Genomic DNA, 23,935 nt, shown 5'->3' on the forward strand with positions numbered 1-23,935 from the left:
ATCCATCCATTCGCTTCCGCTTATCCTTTTCAGGGTTGCGGGGGGCGCTGGAGCCTATCCCAGCTGTCATAGGGCGAGAGTTACAAATCTAAATGTTTATTTTGATCACCATCAGTGTTTTGTTTTTCCTGTATGATGAAGGTTTGCATGACTCATTTACACCTCTTGTATTTCAGACAGGTTCAGTCATTGGAAACTAAAAAAGTAAAATAATCATTCTGTTGTAGAGTTGAGATCATTTTCCTGTTGCGTGACCAGTTTTTATGTCAAGCTTAGCTGTCAAACAGATATTATTTGACTTATATGTGACTCTAGAATGTTTTTGCAATCTTTAGACTCTTTAACACTTTACTTTAAAAGCTACACTCTGCTTACTGATCAGCAGTGTTATCTTACACAAGGTTAAGACTGGATTGTAAAGGACTTTTATGCTAATATTGCCAAGGTACTGAATTCATGCTCAAAAAAAATTCCAATTTAATCCTCAATCCAGACATCTGCTGATCTGTCGCTGTGTGAACATGTGGAATTGGCGGCGTGTTCTCTTCTGAGTGCTTCAAAGTAACACTTCGAAATCTGCGGTTTTAGCATCCGTGTGTGTGCTTGTGGGTGAGGATGGGTGCTTCTGATCACTATGTTTGCTGCACTGATCACCGTTGAGAAGGCTCAGAGGAGAAGCAACGCCCATTAAAGGATACTCCACATCTGCCTCAACAGCTGCCTGTTGTCAGCTAACTTTGCTAATAAAATTAGGACCAGTTACATCAATTATTTTGACTCATTGTCATATTTGCATAGAATGAAACTGATTTCCAGTGATACCATATTCCCACTGGGTATCTCCTTCAAATATAATGCGAGGTCGCTGCTACTGACGTTAAGTGGAGTAGCATGGAGTAACACTTTTAAACTTCCCTGTCGTGCCATCATCAATCAACGTGTGTCACTGGGGAAATTAAAAGCCCACATGTATACTGTCAACACACACAAAATGACCATACATCTGTGAGGCCACTGATGTACTGTTATGCTGTCAAGGCTACATAAGGCCGGGAAGTCCAGGAAGTCCAAGGAAAACAAGAAGCAGGCTTTTTGTTTTCCTTGTCTCCTCTCGTTCCTTTATCTTTGGAGAAGTGGATCTGTTATGGCTGAGCTCACTTACATCTATTGAGAGAAGCTCTAGAGACACAGGGGAATATCTTGCCATCAACCTAAAACACAAACACACATACACAGTCTCTTTTTGAAATGACTACATTGGGCCCTGGCTCAGGAACACACATCTGTGCTGTAAAATTTAATGTGTGTGTGTGTGCTTATTCACTGCTCTCTGTACAGAATCAGTTTGCAGGGCTGCTTCTCTGTGCCCACACAGTGTAAGCTGGCTGTAGGGCATGATGTAATCCCTCTTCTCTAAAGACAAAATTGCTGAGGTAGGCAGCACGATTCCCACATTGCATTCTCACACTGAAGCAGCAACTTTTCTTCCCCCTGACTTTATTAGTATGCAAATGTGCACAGGCAGACCTGGCTCTGAGACATTGTGCATAGAGAGAGGGAGAGCTGGCAGGATGTGAAAGAAATCGAGTGTAGGAACTGTAGCGTTTCCTCCTCCACTCTAGAGTAGAGCAGTGGCTTAACCAGCTGAAAGCAGTTTATCTGTATTCACCCTAGTTACAACTTCATAGATTCCTCTTTCTTCAATTTTGTGATTTTTACATTTTTAGATTTTCTTCAAGACAGATTATTGGTTGAACTCTCCGATGTGAAATATACATATTCACATATATGAATCTGTGATTTGAACATTGAGTCACTATCACTGAGTTGACTTAGAGAAAAATTAACAGTAGCTATGTTGATAGCAGCTACCAGGAGTTCTGTTTCTGTTAAATATGAGGAATTGCAGCATCATTTCATCTTCTGCCTTCTGGGTTGTCAGAGAAAACAGGCCATATCGATTTTTCTTCTAAAGAAAAATAGAAGTTTAATAGCTAATGATAATGGCAAGCAACCTCCCACAGCCACTATCCAAATGGCCGGGGAATACACATTTTTACCTAGTGACTGATGACTGGTCTTTCAGTCATCACTGGCTCACAGCAAGTGTCATCAGCCTCCAGCAACTACTCACAACTGTTCGAAGAATATGAATTTTTCCCTCAAGGCTGGTAACTGGTCTGTGACCCTCCGTGACTGTAGTTTTCTTTTTATTGGCTCCTTTTTGTAACGACACATTTGAACAGCAGGTGTGCTTGTGTGCCTGAGTTAACCTTATGAGGGACGGCTCCTGTGACAGAACAAAGGGAGAAAAATTCCTGAGCCTTTACTTCTCATAGAAGTAAAATGTGGGCATGTTTAATATGCAAATCCACCATTCAAACAATATACAGTGGGGCAAAAAAGTATTTAGTCAGCCACCGATTGTGCAAGTTCCCCCACTTAAAATGATGACAGAGGTCAGTAATTTGCACCAGAGGTACACTTCAACTGTGAGAGACAGAATGTGAAAAAAAAATCCATGAATTCACATGGTAGGATTTGTAAAGAATTTATTCGTAAATCAGGGTGGAAAATAAGTATTTGGTCAATAACAAAAATACAACTCAATACTTTGTAACATAACCTTTGTTGGCAATAACAGAGGTCAAACGTTTACTATAGGTCTTTACCAGGTTTGCACACACAGTAGCTGGTATTTTGGCCCATTCCTCCATGCAGATCTTCTCAAGAGCAGTGATGTTTTGGGGCTGTCGCCGAGCAACACGGACTTTCAACTCCCGCCACAGATTTTCTATGGGGTTGAGGTCTGGAGACTGGCTAGGCCACTCCAGGACTTTCAAATGCTTCTTACGGAGCCACTCCTTTGTTGCCCGGGCGGTGTGTTTTGGATCATTGTCATGTTGGAAGACCCAGCCTCGTTTCATCTTCAAACTTCTCACTGATGGAAGGAGGTTTTGGCTCAAAATCTCACGATACTTGGCCCCATTCATTCTGTCCTTAACACGGATCAGTCGTCCTGTCCCCTTGGCAGAAAAACAGCCCCATAGCATGATGTTTCCACCCCCATGCTTCACAGTAGGTATGGTGTTCTTGGGATGCAACTCAGTATTCTTCTTCCTCCAAACACGACGAGTTGAGTTTATACCAAAAAGTTCTACTTTGGTTTCATCTGACCACATGACATTCTCCCAATCCTCTGCTGTATCATCCATGTGCTCTCTGGCAAACTTCAGACAGGCCTGGACATGCACTGGCTTCAGCAGCGGAACACGTCTGGCACTGCGGGATTTGATTCCCTGCCGTTGTAGTGTGTTACTGATGGTGACCTTTGTTACTTTGGTCCCAGCTCTCTGCAGGTCATTCACCAGGTCCCCCCGTGTGGTTCTGGGATCTTTGCTCACCGTTCTCATGATCATTTTGACCCCACGGGATGAGATCTTGCGTGGAGCCCCAGATCGAGGGAGATTATCAGTGGTCTTGTATGTCTTCCATTTTCTGATGATTGCTCCCACAGTTGATTTTTTCACACCAAGCTGCTTGCCTATTGTAGATTCACTCTTCCCAGTCTGGTGCAGGTCTACAATTCTTTTCCTGGTGTCCTTCGAAAGCTCTTCGGTCTTGGCCATGGCGGAGTTTGGAGTCTGACTGGTTGAGGCTGTGGACAGGTGTCTTTTATACAGATGATGAGGTCAAACAGGTGCCATTCATACAGGTAACGAGTGGGGGCCAGAAAAGCTTCTTACAGAAGACGTTACAGGTCTGTGAGAGCCAGGGATTTTCCTTGTTTGAGGTGACCAAATACTTATTTTCCACCCTGATTTACGAATAAATTCTTTACAAATCCTACCATGTGAATTCATGGATTTTTTTTTCACATTCTGTCTCTCACAGTTGAAGTGTACCTCTGGTGCAAATTACTGACCTCTGTCATCATTTTAAGTGGGGGAACTTGCACAATCGGTGGCTGACTAAATACTTTTTTGCCCCACTGTATGTTGCGCAAAATAAGCAGAAGCGTATAAAAGCCTTCTTCATAGAAAGTGGACAAAAATGTTTCCACCTGTACAAAAGGAATCACCTTCTTGTGTAGTTACAAGGCATACACACTCAGAATATTAATATGCTGCTCTCACGCCTGCTATCAGGCTTTACTGTTATACTGAAGAACTTATTTAGAGATGGGATTTTTCTCAAATCCCTTCTGTGCAGGGTGAGGGACCAACAAAAGGACACGGGAAATAGGAGGTGATTATATGTTATTGACAGTTAAAATCTTTGCACACTTGAATGAATTCTCTCTTATATCTTCTTTTTATATCTGCAATAATAGTTTTAACACTTAACACAAAAAGAAAATTGCTTTGGGGGCAGAAAGTGTTAAATAGAAAATATGCTGGGGTGTTTACCCCAATAGATATTTGTTTGAGTGCATTTATAGTCTGTGTGTGTGTGTGTGTGTGTGATCCATACCATCCCTGCAGAGGGTTATATTTAGTGTGAAGGAGTGCTAGACCTATGCAGAAAGCATTCTCCATCAGTTAGTGTTGCTCAGGCTGTTCAGTTTCACCTCCTGACACCACCACAGCAACAGAAAGCATTTTCATCAACGTGGATGGTGATCATGGCTTATTGAGTGTGACAGGTGGATTTAGAGCTGTCTGTCAAGATGGGTTAATGGTTACAGCAATGTGAGCTGACACCGGGCTGTGGTCATTAGGTTAGGGACACACACAAACACACACACACACACACACCAATGAATTTCCCCAGTGTGGAATTAAAACCATATATACCCATCTATTTACTCCAGCAGTGATTCTTTGTAGAGGCTCTTTGCGTGTGCAGGAACAATAGTTTTTAAAAAATACTGTACCCGTTTACAAAACCTTTGTTTTAAGGTAAAGACCCTCCAGTGTAAAACACCAACAATCTTTTTGAGTTCACATCTGGTGACAGTGAGGAGGAAGACCCCCTCATTTAAACAGACACAGCTTTTATTTTGGAAGACCCAGGGAACGATGAGAGAGAAAGAACAGCGTGATAAGATGGCTGCAGGAGAGAGCAGACACTGCCTGTAATCCCTGACCTATTTAATGGCAACACATTTTGCATTTTGATTCCTCTAGCAGGAAATGACATATTTGCGCCTTTTTATTTCTGTTATTTTAGTTTTAATTTCAAATACCTTTAAAAAAAAAAGTCTACTGTTCAAATTTGAGTTACAGCTCTGTTCTCCAAATGTTTTGAATTCCTTTCAGTGCATTCGCTGTGATAGATTTTCTTCCACCACATGTGGAAGTTGTTTGCTCTGAAACTGCTGAGGTAGTTGGTTATGCAGATGGCAGATTTAAACACTTGGCCTTTGCAGACTTTAACACAGACTCCCATAGTTAGTGCTCTGTGTGTGTCTGTGTATGTGTGCCTGTTTGAAAGGAGCCATGTCTTATTAACTGAGGCCTCATTGATTTAACCCAATCAACACACAGCAGAGCACATGAGTAACTGTGTATGTGTCTGTGGTGTGAGTGACACAAGGAGAGAGTCTGTGTTTCCTCCTGGGCTACACTAGTTTCAATAAGCATTATGTGGAGCGCAGAACAGCATCAAACGGGTGAATGTTTGTGGAATTTCTGGCTCAGGTCCGTCGCCCCGCTTCATTGTGGTTTTATTAAAATCCTCTTTTTCATAAAATATGTTTTCTCGGATGAGTGTAGCTCTTAACCTTTTGCTAGGCTTGATCATCAAGTCACCTTTTCATTTATAAAACACTGAACCCTTGTCACTTGGTATATCATTTAAATTTGTATAAGGGAAAGCACCTCACATTGTATAAGTTGTGTGTTGAGTACAAGTCTCTGCTGCTGATATGAGTGATCCGATAGTGATGAAATCCAAAGGAAATATTCAAGTGAACTGAAGCTGGGCACTCAGCTTGTCTTGAGAGCTGCTTACATCATCTAAAAATTTACTTTTTGCTGTGTTTGGATGGTAAAATATCTCATTTTTAATGGACGTTTTAGATTACAATGTGCTTTTACAAATTAGTCTGAGATTGTTTGATGTATCTTTTTCTTTGATAGCAGTCAGGTGGCTAAAAGTTTTTTTCCTAGACTGGAAAAAGCCAGATTACATATTCACATGGTTGTATAAAACAGTCACAGGCCATTCCATCACTTCAAACGCTTGCCCCGTTCATAGAAGCTTGTAGAAACATGGTGATTTGAATAATTTCCAAATATGAAAACTCTACTAATCCACAGTTGGCTTCACTATAGCAGCTTCTAAGCTTGAGAATTAAGTTTGGGCAGTTGGCTTTCAATCATGCTGCAAATTGTTAAAATATGTGAACAAGAAATCCAGTTTTGATTTGTTCCTGGCACAGTGCACAGAGTGCATCTGAACTTCATGAACATACACTGACAATAGTGATTCCAATGTCCATAAAGCATAACAGGACAGTCTTTGCTGACCAGCTGGATATTGTCCAGTAAATGCAAAGAGACGCTGATGCTTTTTGGGCGTTTTACGGCTTCCACACAGAAACTGCTCTTTGTGTCTGTTGCTTCCTCATAGGATGTGGCTGTGCAGTACCTGAATACAACATAGCACTCATTCAAATAAAGTCTATCAGAGCGATTTAAAAAAGAGGAAGTACTGAAGCCGAGGAAGACAGGATCAGTGAGAGTTCAGGTGCGAGTCTTTTAGGTAGGACGTAGCCTGTGACATGGATAACGTTAACTGAAGGGGATTTTTTTTTCTCTAGTCAGGCAACACTTATGGCTTTCTTCTTTGAGGCAGTGTGTGCTGTTCGTTCTCTCTTCTCCAGTGATGGCGAGTTAGGTGAGAATTTGAGTGTGCTCTTTACTCTGTGTGTAAAAATGTGGAAATGTTTACACCCACATACATGTTCTCTGCGGTGGTGTGGTGGTGTGTTGGGCTGATTTCTAACGCTGCTCTTTCTCCCCTACAGTCCTCGACCCCAAAGCTACCTCCTATTTAATCACATGACATTTAGAGTTTGTCCCCATTTTTTAATCCTCTAAAATATTGGTGCATGCACATGTGGGGACCTCCCTATTGAGCAGTTATAAACAGGTTAGGGCTGATGAATCCTCTTTACTGAAAAATTGCTTTTCGTGTGTTTGTTTACCATGCACGGGGATTAACAGGATGCATTAGCTGACTGAGGTAGCCCACATGTTAGATTTTCAGAGTGTGTGCAGATAATCATGTGCACGTGCGGACCTGCTTCTGATTCGCGCACATTCAAACATTGTGAGCAGCGTTTCCAGCACCAGCTCCAGATTCTTGGACATCATCATCTGAGCAAATTAAACTTACATTTAAGTCAGAATGTAATTTGCATTTACACTGTGTGCTATCTTTGCTTTACACTGTTTCCCTTTGTGCTGTAATCTACAGCTTTCAGAGAAATTCCCCCACGTTAGGCACGACGTACACTGTGATCAGCACTGGCTATGCGAGACATGTTATGATGAAGGACCTGTATTGTGAACTTTGCAGTATACAAACAGTTATATGAATATTCAAATCAGGAAAAAACGACCGTAAATATCATGGTGTGATAAAAGTCTGTCTGTCTTCCGTACAGATATGGAAATGTAGCTTTGGCAGTTTAGAGTAAGAACTCTGTAAACTGTAGAAATGACTTACACTGAATGTTTGTCTAATGGTAAATTTGAACTTCCTATGTGGAAGTAATGATTAAATCTTCTTTTTTCAGTTTAGTTCATTGTCTTTTACTTTGTTTGTCTCTGTTCATTTTGGCAAAAGGTTGTCATGGAGACAACTTCTATCTACCACAAAGGTATTTTTAGGTACTTTGGCAAGTGTTTGTATTTCTAAATGTGGACAGATTTTACCAAAGTAACAGCAGTGCAATAATGAAAGATACAGGTATGAAACTTTACAGGTATACATGGCTAACATGAGAACACTAGGTGTGGTGTGGTGACTCATTAGCTTTGTGGTTGGTGTGCTCTCATTGCAGCTGGTGCTCTAGTAGTTATCAGTGTGTCCAGCATGTCCCCACAGGGCTAATTTATGGTCAGTGTCACCGCTGACGTGGTGTTTTCTGCTAACGTATGGCTGTAATCTGTGCACAGCCTTTATTTATGTTTCCTTAATGTCCTCAATTATGTGTATTGCATCTTGGTCTGATCTCATCAGTGAAAGGCAAAGCAACAGCAGCAGGATGAAAGAGAAAGAGACGTGTTCACAATAGCCTTTTCTTTTCTTTCTGTGTTCTGCATTAATGTGGCTAATCACAGATAACGAGTACAAATATTGACCACTCACAGTGAATTGCTCTGAGTGATTCATACAAACACCAGTTGGTTCTATTGGCACACATTAGCTTAGCGCACGTCGTGTTCACCATTATCAGATAAACAAATGTGTGTCAGCTCAGGCAGCTGTAAGTAAGCACAGAAGTGCACGGAGCCAAACGGAGCAGAGTTTACTGTGAGCCCACTGGTTGTGCTTTGTCTCCACTGCTCCAGCTCTGCTCTCTCTAATCGACTGGCTCTCTGCTTGGCACAGCCGGGAATATATTTGTGAATGGTTTCTTCTGCGTGTTGGTGTTTCTGCAAATAGGCGTGAGTCACGGGCAACTTCTTTTTAAAAAGAGGAGGAAACCTCTGTGCTTGTCTAGACTCAAGTGTTTTTGTTGAGTATTTCTGAGTTATCCATCCGTCCTTCCAACTCGCAGTTAAGCTTCAAAACACCAGCCATAAGCTGTGAGGAAATTTGAGGATTTGCACATTGTTGAGTGCTTTAGCACTGGCTAAGTGTCTTGGGAGTTCCCTGTATTTTTTTTTCTTACATACACTCACGCAATTTAAGCAGATTAGCGAAAACGAGCCGGACAGCAGGCCAGAAGGTGTTCGGAGGAGTCAGAGAGAGAGAAGAGATGGAAAGACTGAGAAAAGAAAACCGAATGCATGCACAGGTGCATATTGGAAGAGCCGATCTTTTCTATGGCACGATCACAGCGCAGTTGGAGTTGGACAAATGAGTTTACATTAGTGTTTTTAACTGCCTTCTTCACACTAATCACCATAATGCACTCTTGCCATCTAGCAGCACTTCGCATAATCAGTACTTGCTTCACTGAGTCAAAGACCCACGTGCACCATTTACAAGCAACCCATATGGTAACTGTGACTCTCCATGGTCCACACACAAGCTAACAGATGGGTGGGGAGGGATTGGGAGTTGATTGACATGTGGGTGGTCCAGTGATTGTGTGCATGTGTTCCCAGTGGGGATAGATCCCTGCTTTTATTTTTCAATTAGTTCTTGTCCAAAGCTTGTTAGAGTTTTCTATCCTTTACGCACTGATACAAACACATACATGCCCTCTCAAGCACATGGGGATAAATTGAACACAGTAATAATCAAATGTTGTTGTCTTCTCACTGCACGTTATATGTAAGCAGACAGGGACACCTGTACACCTCCCACATAACCTGCTTTTCAATTACTTGGCTCTGCTTTTTTTGTGATAGCTTCACAAGCTACAAGCTTCCTCCTCCTATTCCGAGTTCCTTAAAGATGCTTCACTGTATCAGAAAGCTAAATAGAACAACATCCTGGAAAATGTAACTGGATAATTACTTCCCTCTCTTTTAGTTTTGCATATGTATCGTACTTTGTAGTCTATCATCCACAGCAACAGTCCACATCTCTCTTTTCTCCTACAGGATCCGACACTGGCTTTTTATATCTCCCCTGCCTTTTTGTTATTCCACTGTTTTCTTGACCAGTGCTCCTTTGAAGGCAGGACAGGAGTCATTTAAGTGTCATTGTCGTTTCTTTCTACTGTAGCTGTCACTGCTACTCGGGCCTGAACACGAGCGTTGTCACAGGACCTCAATACTCCCACAATATGAAATAAGACTGCAGTATCACAAATAGTGAAACTAGCAAACCAAAATAGAATTATAATCTAATCACAGATGGTTATTCAAAAAAGCATTAGCATCTATAATAGTAGTTGTTTTTATTTTTTAATTTATTAACATTGGCTTGTTTGAATATTTCTTCTTCTTCTTTTTCATTAAATTTATAAGATGAATCTATATATTGCTCTTGAAATGTATTTATTAAATTGCCGTGCTGGTTGGAAAAACGACTCTCCTGACCTGATCCGCAGGTCGTTGTCATTGTGGCGTTTCAAACAAGTGTTGGCAACAGTGAAGCTGCAGTGCAAAAACACATAAAATATTTGAAGAGTGTCTCCTTTTCGATTTTAACTTACTCATAGATTGTTAATATTAAAATAATTAGATGGCTAATATGGGTTGAGAATAACAGCCAGCTGATTCATTGCTTGGCTCTGGCTTATAAAATGTAAACCATAGTTTGCCCTGGTGACACTCATGGCCAGGGGCATGAGTGGATTGCTTGAGTGGATTTGTCTAAATCTGGGACAAAGATTCACTTGCACACAATAATGTACTCATTAGATTTTGGGAGTCAAAGTTGAAGATCTATAAAAACAACAAAATGTCCCAAGAAAATTCAATTTGGGGCATTTCTGGCTGTTTAATGGCAGTACAAAGAGGGTTATACTGTACATACACGACAACCTAAATATGGTCAGATGTGTACCAGACCACCTCAGCAAGTGCTTTGAATAATTTGATCCCTGATGATCATTAATGTTTCTTGCACTAAATACACCATAACTTAAGAATTCATACGGTAATTATGACAACATTTTATAACAATATCTTGCCAAATAAAATATGAATGTTGACTTTTTATATTCATAGGGTAACACAGTGGTCAGCTTCACCCACACATCATGTTTTGGAAAAGCTTTCTTCTGGCATTTATTCATATAACCCCTCAACTCAAGGTTATGTAGCAGAATGGAGCAGTTAATGCTGTATTGAGGAAGTGCTGGACTGTTCCAAGTGGTGATGAAAACAAATGTCAGTGGAGTGATTGCTTTGTTCTTTGGGGTGATTTGCTGATCAGCATATTTGTCTTTTTCTGTGTCCTGTTCTCCAGACTTTAACTACAACACAGATGGATACGAGGGGGACGCAGGAGAGGACGGCAAGTCCCAGGATGGCTCAGAAACGCTGCCCTTTATAGATGAATCGCCCACCATGTCACCCCAGCTCTGCGCGCCCCAAGGGCCAGATGGAGAAACCGTGTCGCCCACACCTCTGCTGGCTGGGGTAAGAAACACACACACACACACACACACACACACACACACACACACACACACACACACACACACACACACACACACACACACACACACACACACACACACACACACACACACACACAATGGTTCACATTTCCTGTCTACACCATGTCACCTTATTTTGAAGTGACAGGTCGGTAGTAGATGTGGTGTAAATCACTTAAAATAGATCAGCCATGATTTGATTATCAAATGTACTTGTTTACGGTGTTGGTGTTGTTTACTTGTTGTTTGCTGCTGGAACTGGCAGCACAGGGTTGCTTGGAAGTCCAAAGTTTGACACGCAATAATCAACTTTTCTATGTAGAGTTTGAGATGAAATCACAAACAAGTAAAAAAATCTGTCCAGAGCCACAGTAGCTGTCCTGAAGTGACTCACCCAGCAGTGTGGTACGCAGTCTAGCTTTGCAGAGGACTTTGCAGTGTAAGGAGTGTAAAGAGGATCGATACAATCTTTGTTAATAATGCCAAGAGAACAATTGTTGTGCAACTAGGAAGTAATATTTGAGAATTCATCCAATTGTAGTAATTGAAATTATTGACAGAAGGGAACAGTTAAGGCATGTCGTGGTGGTTAGTACTGTTACCTCACGGCACAAAGGTTTTTAGTGCTCCCGTGTCTGCACACACATCCATGGGTTAGCTAAACTGGCCATATGTGTGAATGTGAGCATGAATGGTTGTCTGTCTCTGGGACAGACTGGTGACTTGTCCAGGATGTACCCTGCCTCTTGCCCAGTGACAGCTGGGATGATGACCTGTGAGGGGTGATGGTGTAGGCTCCAGCTGCCCTACAACCCTGAATTGAATACGTGGAAGAAAATGAATGGACTAGCATGGTTTTGGATAAATATTAAAAACAAAAATGTTGAAGAAAAGATCATTCACCACACAACCCAGTAAACATAACTGGGTATATAGGAGAAATGTATATAAAAATATTGGACACAGTTTAAATGAAGTGTTCAGTGGCTCTTGCATTCTGAACTGTAAGATAATATGCCAGTTTTCTTTCTGATATTAGCCACAGATATTGACCCAGTGTACATTTTGCCACAGGAGCTCCCTGAAGCGCACTGCAGGATGTGTATTCACATCAGTTGGAAATGACCACTGACCCAGATGGGGTACGACAGCAACCGTCTGCTAGCTTGAATATAAATGGAATACACTGAAGTGCTGCCAAACAGCACTTCAGTGTATTCTATACTCGAAGCAGAGTCTGGGGAGGAGGGGGACGACTCGGCGGTGAAGCCACTGATATAGTTAAACAGGCATTTGGGTTGGGTGAGATTTTCCCTCAGTTCATGAAGGCTCTAGATGCTGTAGGGCCGTCCTGGCTGACACATCTCTGCAATGTATGCGTGGACTAGTTCCGTGTGGGTGGGAAGCTGATCAAGGGCTGTCTTTTAACACTAGTTCTGTTGATGGTGTTTATGGACAGAATATCTAGTCAGAGGTGGAGGGTCTCTTCTTTGATGGCCTCAGGATTTCACATTTACTGTTTGCAAAGGATCTGGGACAAGTTACTGTCCCAGGTGGAGGAGTTTAAGTATCTTGGGGTTTTGTTCATGAGTAAGGGGAGAGTGGAACATGAGATTGACGGATGGATTGGGCTGGTGTCCACTGCGATGTGGTCACTGTACCAGTCTGCTGTGGTAAAGACAGAGCTGAGCATGAAAGTGAAGCTGTCGATTTACTGGTCAATCTACGTTCCTGCCCTCGCCTGTGGTCATGATCTCTGAGTAGTGACTGAAAGAATGAGATCTTGGATACAAGCAGCAGAAATGAGATTCCTGTTTCCCAGTTGAGGTAGGTCGGGCATCTAGGAAGCCTTCTAGACTCCTGTGCATACCTCACCTAGGAAAGAGGAGGCCCTGGCCAAGACATAGGACTCACTGGTGAGATTGTGTCTCTTGGCTGGCTTGGGAATTCTCAGTGCCCCCCCGACTGAGCTGGCGGAGGTGGTGGGGGTGAGGGAAGTCTAAGCAATCTGTTGAAAATCTTTCCTGTATATCTACAGTGCATAATTTAGAACAGGAATGCTGTAGGTGACAGTCTTTCCTGTGTTTTTTTTTTTTTTTTTCCAAATTATCTGCTGCTGGAAATATGAAACACTTGGTGTTTTCAGTGGATTTTCACACTTAAGTCAGACAAATCGCTCAGAACAGCTGATGTGAACGCTCTCCTGATGCTTTCAGAATTCAGAATATTTTCTGAATGTGTTCATCGTCATGTTTCAGGGCTTGTAGTCCCGTCACATTCCCCCCCTTTATGTCTCCCGGCTATGTGTGTTTGGATGACTGTCACTCGGTGCCCACTTAAAAGAATGTGACTGTGTGAAGGGGCGTAGCCCATGGAGGCTCAGCGGGAGCCGAGTTGACCCTGACCTGAACTGACCTTCTCACAGACACAGAGAAAAAAAAAAGCTGGTAGAATTTCATTCACATGTCAGCAGCCTTTTTATCCACTGAAAAATTTAATACTCAATGACAACAGCATTGCTTTACATCTTTAGATCAAAATGTTGTTTTTTAAATTCATACACAACAGAAATGATCGTATATTCTTTCTGTATTAATGTATAAATGACCACAGCTGGATTGTCTCGACCTTCCACTTGCTTTACCGTCCTCTTTGAAGTCTGCCTGCTCTGTCTTACATTAGATCCAAGCAATATCACTGCACTATCCATGCATGAACACAGTATTGTAAATAAACAGTGGTCTTGTTAGGCTTCAATGGAGCTGATTGATGAATTATTCAGCTGTATTAATTGTGAGTGACTCTGAGCTAGGGCAGCTCCTGTAAATGAAGATGTGTCTCCATCTAGTGGCTAGCTGGGATAAGAACAGAAAAGATGGTTTGACTGTTTAAAATATAAGAAATAGGAAGTGAATTGTTCATAGTGCTGGTACATTAATGGTTTCAGCCACAGAGGATCCTCAGTAAGATACTGTTGTTTTCTTTTTAGTTCTTCCCTGATCATCGTCTCTGCTAGGATGAGATTGCTCAACGTGGACAAGCTCAGCTGTTTTCTGTGTACAGTTGTATGTTAAAGTTTTGTATAAAGTAGCTTTTCAGTGATGAGTTATGATCAGCTTATTATTATTATTATTATTATTATTAATAATAATAATCAGAGGACTTAATTCGTTTTTCTATGGTGCTGTGCAAAATTCTTAAGCAATCCCTTGTTTGCTTATGTTTTTCTCCATTGCTTTTTAACCTGTGAATCATTCAAGCATAAATACAACATTTATTCACCGAATGAGTTAGTAGTGACAAAGAGCCAGGTTTAAATTGTATCTTTACTTAACAGCCTGTGGTAAAAACACATCAATTGTTCCCATTTCTTTAGTTGAATCTGTGAAATTGCCAAAGGCAGCATAGTTTGATGGACACAAAATAGTATTTTTGCACCAATGAGGTAATTCCCAAAGAGCTATTAGCTAAAACGTTATTTTCATATTTGCACAGTGTGATTTGCAGTGTCCCTAAAATAAAATCGAGGAAACTTGACAAGTGGCGGAACAAAGAAGACGTGGCAGACCTAAAACTATATTTGTAGGAGAGGAACAGTAACTGAAAGTCATGGTCTTAAGAAACAGGAAAAAATTAAGCAGTGGCAAAGGCCTGACACAGGACCTGAGATATGAATGCAGTCCTTCAGTTGATCCATCTACTGTTTATTGAAGCCTCATCAGAAGTAATGGAGGCTGTCGACAAGCCGTTCTTAAGGAAGGGAAATTAAGGATGGCTTAATTTATGCCACATTACGCAAGAACAAATCAATAACAACAGGTCTTTTTGAGTGATGAATCCAAATTGAAATCATTGTTTATATGCACAGTGGAGGTCAGGAGTGTCTGCAGCCATCTTTAAAACATTTTTTATTTTACATCTGTGTATTTACACTTTTCAGCACCTGAATGAATTTGAGGAGCTGCTGTGAAAACTTGCTTGTTAAGAATTCACTTGTGATGCTGCTGCTGCTAAAAGATTTTGTGGCTCTTATCACACACCGCTGTACAGCCGTGTTCTCTTTCCGCTGAGTTTGCAGAGACCTTTCATCTGCTAAAGTGAGAGGGCTGACGGCTCCATGTGTTCAACATGACTAAGAGTTAAATACAGAACTTAAATTTTTTGTTTTGTTTTATTTTTTTTGTATTACGCTCTAAAATCATACTTTTCCTTCAGAAGACAAGTTTAGGACAGATTGTGCTTTGACCTCGAAATAAATACAAATATACATTAAGGAGGTTCATAGAGCAGTTGGGGGTGTCCCTTCCTCTAAAATGACAAGTCAAGGTCAGGAACAGGTGAAAGGGCATGGGAAGTGAATTGTATTCATTCATAAATATGCAGCAACTTAAACTTGGATGTTTGCGTGTAGATTATTTATATTTTTGGTTTAATTATATTTCCAGTAACCACAGTTATTGATTTTCTGTCTTTGTGTTGCTGCACACGTTTTTTTCTTCTTCTTTTTTTAGTGTATTATTTCTGTGCTTTGCCTTTGAAGCTGCTATAACTGTGTGCCCAGCGATCTATGTGACCTGTAATTGGAATCAGCCTCGCTTGCAGCACATTAGCTGGCCCTGGCTCAACGTCCAAGGCTTTCAGCAGATCGATAAAGAGACAATGGACAGAAAGAAAGGGAGAGAAATCAACCCTGTAGCGTGCGCTGATGAGAGTGAGAGAGCGAGACTGTTTGTGTGATGAGGAAGTGGCTTTTTGCCCCGAAGAGAACGGAAGAAAGAAATAAGGGACAAGAGAAGACTGACTTTCCCAGCGTAGCCCTAACAGAAAGAGTCTGTAGCCATCAAGGAAGTGGCTGGATAGCATTTGTGGGGAGGGGAGGGGCGGCTGTAGAGGGAGGGCAGACCTCATCGACTGAGGTGGAACAGTGGCCACACACACAAAAAGACAGACACACACACACACATATATAGAGCACACACAAACACCAGGAAGCCCAGCAGAGGAAGGGGGTGGGGTTGAGTAGGCGGGGTCCTCTCTCTTTCTGTCTTTCGGTGTCCAGACGACTTGATCTAAAGGGAAAACACTGATGTGTCCAGGCAGGCCCCGTAGAAGGAGATAGGAGGCAGAAAAGAGGAGAGAAGGAGGTGAAAGAAAGGAAAGGAAAGACAGAACCATGGAGGAGGAAGAGGAGGAGGTGCTGTGCTACTTGGACAGGGTTCTGGAGGAGGAGGAGGAGGAGTCTGAATATGGAGATGGGGAGCTGGAGCCCATTACTACGACACATAGGCAGTTCAAGGTGAGGCATGAGCTGGAGAGGAGCTGGATGCAGAGGAAAAAGCGCGCGCACACACGCACATACAAACACACACACGAACATACACATACGTACACACTTTTGCAATACTGCCTTTCAAAATGGAAAATCCCAGTCAGTGTATTGGTGTGTTTGTGGCATGACGTGTGCTTCTTCTCAGAGCCATCTGTGCTGCAAAAGTGTGTGTGTGTGTGTGTGTAAGAGTGTGAGAGTGACAGCCATTGGTGTGTCAGCGTGGCCTGATGAGGCAGCGGCTCTGCAGCGCATGTGTGTGCACACGGTGCTGCTGCTTTTTAAAGCCGGCCGCTTTCTGTTTCTCATGCTAACTTCTGTGTTTGTGCGCCTCTGTGTGTACTCCTCCCTGCAGATCAACTGATAAAAAGCAGAGCTACTTTAAACTTTCTCTGCCCATTCAAGATATCAGCTCTTTTATCAGAGGATCAGAGGGCAGAGGGCAACGCAGGAAAGCACGCAGTGTTTGTCTGTGTGAAAAGCCTAGTTGTGACTCACAGAGCAGGTTGCTGTGGGAAAAAAAAATCACCTCTCATGGATTCCTCGTCTTGCCCTCTCGCCACACAGTAGCTCTTTGTACACAGCAGAGGGAAAATATTCCTTTTTCCTGTCTTTTTTTTTTCTGTTGAGTTATGACTTATTTGTTACTTAAAAAATGAACTGAATATTTCTGCAGCGTTTTGGTTAGTCAAAAGGACAGGACACCTTTTGTGGGTTATGATGTCATATTTTAGACCTCAGCTATTCTGAGATATCATTTTAATAAGAACACAGTGACTGGAGACACTCTCGGTGTTTAAAATAAATGTTGACCAGCAGTAATTCACATCACATCAAAGATTTTTCTCTTAGTTAAGTGTGTCTCATTTCTGGCTTTAGTTTTGAGCTTTAGGTTCTTTTAAAAGAATATGAGCAAAGAGAAAGGCTCAGAGGATTAAACTAAACACATTTCTGGCCACGTGCTGCATTAATCCCTCATATTAACGTAAATGCAAGTAAGTGTCAGTAAGGACTTCCTTGACAGTTTATTTAACCAACAGAAAAATGATCAATAGAAATCATCCATGCCTCTCGGACTGATTTACTTTACACTGTCACGGTTAGCTGAGGAAAAACTGCCAATGTGTGACAGGCCTCAAAATAGGCCCTTTGCAGTCATCACATCGCAAGTGTTTGTTATCTATATAGTCTTCAGCATTCTTAATAAAGGAGCACGTGTAAATGGCATATACTATAACACATACGGTAAATACTGAACCTTGATGTGCAGTATAATTTCCTGCCTGAGGGATAACATCAGTGTTGGAACGTGCATGTCAGCCGTGATTGGGTTAAATGATGAGGTCATGCCTCCTTCCTCGTCTTGCTGGGCAGTCCTGGAGTGCTGATAACATTGTAAGGACTTGGTGGAATTAATAATTAATCTCTGGTCTCACAGCTGTTCTTTGGCCTTCTTTAAGACACACATGTCGTATTTAAATGACAATTTCTGGAGTTTATCGGTATTTATCTCTTCAGTAAGGGAAAAATGTCAATACAGCAATATACCTAACCAGCTACACTGATAAGGTATGCAATGCAATTCAATTCAATTTTATTTATATAGCGCCAAATCACAACAACAGTCGCCTCAAGGCGCTTTATATTGTAAGGTAGACCCTACAATAAATACAGAGAAGAAACCCAACAATCATATGACCCCCTATCAGCAAGCACTTTGGCGACAGTGGGAAGGAAAAACTCCCTTTTAACAGGAAGAAACCTCCAGAAGAACCAGGCTCATGGAGGGGCGGAGCCATCTGCTGCGACCTGTTGGGGTGAGAGAAGGAAGACAGGATGAAGGACATGCTGTGGAAGAAAGCGAGAGATTAATAACAAGTGTGATTCAGCAGAGAGGTCTATTAACACATGTTGAGTGAGAAAGGTGACTGAAACGGCAAAACTCAATGCATCATGGGAATCCCCCAGCAGTCTACACCTATTGCATTATAACTAAGGGAGGATTCAGGGTCACCTGATCCAGCCCTGACTATATGCTTTAGCAAAAAGGAAAGTTTTAAGCCTAATCTTGAAAGTAGAGAGTCTGTCTCCAAAATCCAAACTGGAAGCTGGTTCCACAGAAGAGGGGCCTGGAAACTGAAGGCTCTGCCTCCCATTCTACTTTTAAATACTCTAGGAACAACAAGTAGGCCTGCAGTGCGAGAGCGACGTGCTCTAATGGGGTGATATGGTACTATAAGGTTATTAAGATAAGGTGCAATGCAATATACCTTAGATAACTTAAAAGTAAAGAAAAATATCTTTAAAAAACATATTTTTAAAGTGAATGGATTTATCTTAATTGTTGCTTCTAAATGAATGAATGAGTGAACAGTTGTCTGCCTCTGTGTAGTGACAGACTGGCAGCCTGTCCAGGGTGTACCCTGCCTCTCGCCCTGTGATAGCTGGGATAGGCTTCAGCCTCCCGCATGGGCTACCCTAATTTGTCTTAGTGGAAGAGAATTGCTGGATGAATGGCTGAATATGAAATTAACATACAAAACAGAGCATATGTCCATATGCTAATCAAACTTGTCGCATACTTTTGCGAGTCTGGCGTCACTGAAACCACTGCTGTTGCTATGCTGCTGGCTAACCATATGAAACTCATGAACCCCCCCCCCCCCCCCCCCCCCCCCCCCCCCCCTTCTTTCTCATAGTACGTGTTCCGATCATTACTGGCGAACTGCTGCGGACTTAAAGCAATTCGAAATTTGAAAGTGAAACTTTGAAACATTTTTCTGTTTGATACACCTGTGCACTCCACAGTCCAGTATACAAAACCATAATTCCTTTTCAAATATTTTTACTTCACCTACACAGATATTGTGACATTTTGATTGTCATGCAAGTGTCATCTACCACAGAGTCACTGTATCACTATGCCATTGTTGTGTATTGCATTAGTATCAGGAGTAACTATGCGATTCCCACTGGCCAAATCATAAAATGTGGAGCAGGGCAGTCCTTTATGACGAGGGAACGGCCAAAAGTGAGAATAATGTGAAGAAAGATGAAGTCTTCTGTGATCATGTTGGAAGTCCCTCTTTTGAAACCTGGTAATTTTGCTTTAATATAAGTTCCCACAAAATGTAAACAGTACACTATGAGTGTGCCTTGGTCTGTGTTTCTCAGACATCAATAGGATGTTGACTTCCCCGACGTTGACGTCAAAATGCAACATTTGCCTGGAGTCATCACAAATAGTTTTACAGAGGAAATGAGATACTTAGATGTTTTCATAAGATTTCTAATAGGTTGCGCATTCTTTTACGCTTACGACTGTTTGTATCAATCTTGTGTTTACCTGATGTGACTGTTCCACTGGCACCATTGCAGGAAATAGAGTCAGGGTGCTTTCATGTGCCGTTAAAAGCATATTACAGCCAGGTCTGTTTTATCCTGCAGGGAGACATCGAGAAAGGACTGGAGATGAAGAGACTGGTGCTGTCTGGATTCCTGGCCAGCGAGGAGATCTACATTAACCAGCTGGAGGCCCTGCTACTGGTGAGACACTCAGACAAAGACAGACAAGAAGCAGAAACAATGTATCAAGGCTCATATAACCGCATGAACATTGGAGTGCTGCTGCTGCTGTAGGCATTGGTGTGAGCTGTGAGACTATCAGAACACTATTAGTGGTCGATGGCCACACTTAAAGCAGGACCACAGATGCTGCACTTTACTGCAATGCTAACCAACCACACTTCCTCATGCTAAGTTGCTATGTCTCACAGCCTGCTGATCCGGCCACATGTTCTACTTTGGCCAATATATAGTCAGATAGATGCTAAATTAAGATATACAAATGCGCACAACAATTATTGTGGAAATTCACCAGGTCCAGACACCCCCCCCTCCCCCCTCTCACACACACACACACACACACACACACACACACACACACACACACACACACACACACACACACACACACACACACACACACGCTTCAATTAGTCAGTAAGAACAAATGATTGCACTAACACTTGCTGAAATCTGGTCAGGCTCTCAGTTCCTTCCCTTTGAGCTCTTGGTGACAACACAACGACTCATCTCGCAGATCCACCAATAAAAAGTTTGTTCCTCTCCTCCTCCACTTCCTCAGTCATTCAGAGGAGGTCTAAAACAGGCACTGGGGCCGTTTGTTTTTATGTCTTTTTTTCATGTCTTTCAGCAGAATAATACACTTGCTGCAAACAGAATAGTCACACCTTACTCTCTGGCTGCATCCCTGGAAACCCGGTGTTTCAAAATACTGGATTCTTTCAACATCAGACAGCTTAATAAGCTGGTCCGATCCCCCCTGCTCCCAGGTTTCATACATTGGGTCTTCACATTCTGGGCCTAAGAAAGAGAAATGTTTCTTTATCTGGAAATGTATCATAATCATATTCCATGTCTCCAGGGTATTTGAAACAATAACGTTATTCTGAACTTCTTGACTGGATTTTTTTTTTACTCTAAGAATATTTTGTAATGATTTTATTTATTTGTTTGTTTTTGTAAGACAACCAAGTAACAAGACGATCCCAATCAATGTGGATGATTATGGTGATTAATTTGGAACAGCCTAGGAAGTAATTATCTTCCTGTACTGTGTTGGTTCATTTACACTTACTGGGAAGTAGATCACAAGAGAGTCTCTCTTTCCTATTTTCTTGATATAAACATGGGTTCATTAAAAAGTGTTTAAACATCACCTCAGCTGCTCCAGCTGATTTGATATATGATGACTATTATTTTCCACCAAGGAGATGAAATTTAGGACCACTAGTCTCCAAATCCTTTCTGGTTAAATCTAATGAGGAATTTTCAGCCGACTGCTTTTGCCGTCTTACATAGACTAGGACAGACATATTGATTGTCGGTGCTTTTAAAAATAATCCAACCTGTCTCATGTGCCTTAATACAGTAGGAGGGTGACTCATTATTAGCCCTTGAGAGCTGACGTAAAAAGCCATTCTGTTTGCACTGTAATTCAGAGCCATCCTCCCCACGCACGCCCAACATGACCACTCTACACATCACAGTGATTAACTGAGTTGGCCTGCAATCTGCCCGAGTACAAACAAGACAAAGGAGAAGACTGTCACCCAGATGAAAAGAGGCTCGAATTACATACTTATCACAGAGTGACGCATTTATACGTTCCCTTTCTGGCACTGGTCCTAATAGGTCCTTTTTGTTGGCCTGATCAGATGTTATGGATGATTTTAACACATTTTCTGTGTTCATCAATCTCATACTTTATATATGACTAATTTAAGCTAGAGTTTTGGCAGCCCCCCTTATTACCTGAGTCTCCTGTCTCTCCAGCCCATGCGACCCCTGAAAGCGACAGCCACGACCTCTCAGCCTGTCCTGACCATCCAGCAGGTAGAGACCATCTTCTACAAAATCCAGGACATCTTCGAGATCCACAAAGAGTTCTACGACGCCCTCCTACCCAGCATCCAGCAGTGGGACGAGAAGGTCACCGTGGGACATTTGTTCCAGAAGCTGGTGAGTCTTACGTGGGTGACACAAATGACAGTGTGCGGATCTTTTATTTCGCTCTCCGTCATTTGCAGGGTACATGTAAATGGCTGTTAAATGGAGAATTGTCAGGCTTCTCACTGTTTGTACTTTGTGAATCACTTGTCTGAATTAGACTCAGTGTGCGTAAGTGACTGGCCCGTGCCCCCGCGACTGTGGCCTGGGCGCATTAGCAGAAAAGTTGCAGCTTCTGAACTATCACGCTGTCATACTTGCAGTGGATTAAACAGGTGCTTTCAGTACATAATGGAACAGCGGCACTGTAACGTGCATGTAAATGTGCCTGTGTATGGAATTAGACGGTTTCCAGGCCTCGGCTCGTCACTAAGTGGGTTAGAGCGGTGTATTGTCAGATTTGCAGTGGATAATATGATTTGAATAGACGCATAACGCCGCGTATGTACGTATGCTGGACAATGTTTTCTTGGTGGAATAAAATTAATCTGTATGGGTATGTGAAAATGCTGAGGCACCCATCAGTAATGATTTAGTTGGGTGGACCTGTTTTAATGTTTTGGGAACACAAGCTGTGGAGTGGCTGCTATCATTGAAATATACACCTGCACAGTTTGTACCGATCCTTCATTGTGAGTGTACCCACTGTGGGCAGACAGGTGGTAACACTGTGGTTTGTAATTTTCCTTGACTGGAAACTCTGCGAGAGCACCAACTGTCTTTAGAAAAGCGGGAGCAGAAAGCTTTAAGTTTATTTTAGCTGCTGGTAACAACAGGGCTTTGCTCTAAAGCTGGGAGCCTTGGACACAAGAAGTCAACAAAACCAAGTATATACTGGATCCTGCTTTTCAGTCCTGTTACTGTAATACAGCCTCATTTTAGACTGCGATCAGTCATTACTTATCAGCATCAGAGGTCAAGTTTTTTGAAAATCTATTGAAAACAAAGATGTGACATAAGGTTTTAAAAGTGGTACCATGGATGCAGCTGCTAAAAATCTTGGTCAAGTTTAAATCCCGGTGACCTTAATCTTAATGTCAGAGGTCAACTTTTCAGAAAATCACTTAGGATTTTTAAATTTATACCATCGGTGCATCTACTAGAAAGAGGTTAATTCGTTAAGATCCGATGTGTGATTTAAGAGTTCCTTTAATGTTCTTGATCAGTGTATATATGCATTTATCACACTGTTGAATGTATGTGTTCACATACCAGCCCCTTTGGTTTCACACCACAGCTAAGTGAGAACTTCGTTTTCCTTATGTTTTCATGGTGTCATTTTGAGGAACCTGGTAAGGTCATTCTAATTAAAAACACAGCTCTTCAGGGAGTAGATCTCATTTTCAGTTTTGGTTTTCAGGTACTTTTTGATGTAAGCAACTGTTATTCACCATGACTTAGTCAGACGTGTGAAACTCAGTGTTTGTTTGTGATGAAGAAAACGTTAAATAGACTTTAAGAGTTTTTACTTCGCCCTTGTATAGCACATTTTTAAAGCTTGGATATTAATAATAATATTTCATTAACAGCTTGATGTTTATCTTTATGATTAAAACATTTGATGAAGCACTTTAATTAATACAAGGAATGATGAATATTCAGACATGAAAGTATGTTGGTGTTAGTGAAAGATTTAACAGGAGAGAAAATGAGCACAGCTTTGATACAGTTGTTTAAACTCCTATGAGTTTAAGTACTTCTATTCAACAGACCCCTCCTCACTGTGGACAGCCAGCGCTAAGCAGCACCTATTAGTGTAGTCATCAGTTCCCATCTGTGGTGTGTATTTGTGCGTACATGAATATGTCGTGTTTCAGCAAAACATTAGTCAGAGTGGCTGT

General features: G+C 41.8%; 1 protein-coding gene across 4 annotated transcripts in view; it reads left to right on the forward strand.

The window, feature by feature from the left end:
• Positions 1–23,935, forward strand: part of abr (ABR activator of RhoGEF and GTPase) — a 123,858-nt gene that overhangs the window by 37,675 nt on the left and 62,248 nt on the right. For 3 of the 4 annotated variants that reach the window (XM_085173636.1, XM_085173638.1, XM_085173639.1), the window contains exons 2-4: positions 11,044–11,216; positions 20,010–20,108; positions 21,921–22,106. In XM_085173636.1, the coding sequence (XP_085029762.1) occupies positions 11,044–11,216; positions 20,010–20,108; positions 21,921–22,106 (458 nt within the window). Of the gene's footprint in view, positions 1–3,994; positions 6,844–11,043; positions 11,217–20,009; positions 20,109–21,920; positions 22,107–23,935 lie in introns of those variants that run through there. The other variant, XM_085173637.1, reaches the window with a different exon arrangement.

This window comes from Neolamprologus multifasciatus, chromosome 10 (assembly GCF_963576455.1).
Source record: "Neolamprologus multifasciatus chromosome 10, fNeoMul1.2, whole genome shotgun sequence".
In the NCBI taxonomy this organism is placed as follows: domain Eukaryota; kingdom Metazoa; phylum Chordata; class Actinopteri; order Cichliformes; family Cichlidae; genus Neolamprologus; species Neolamprologus multifasciatus.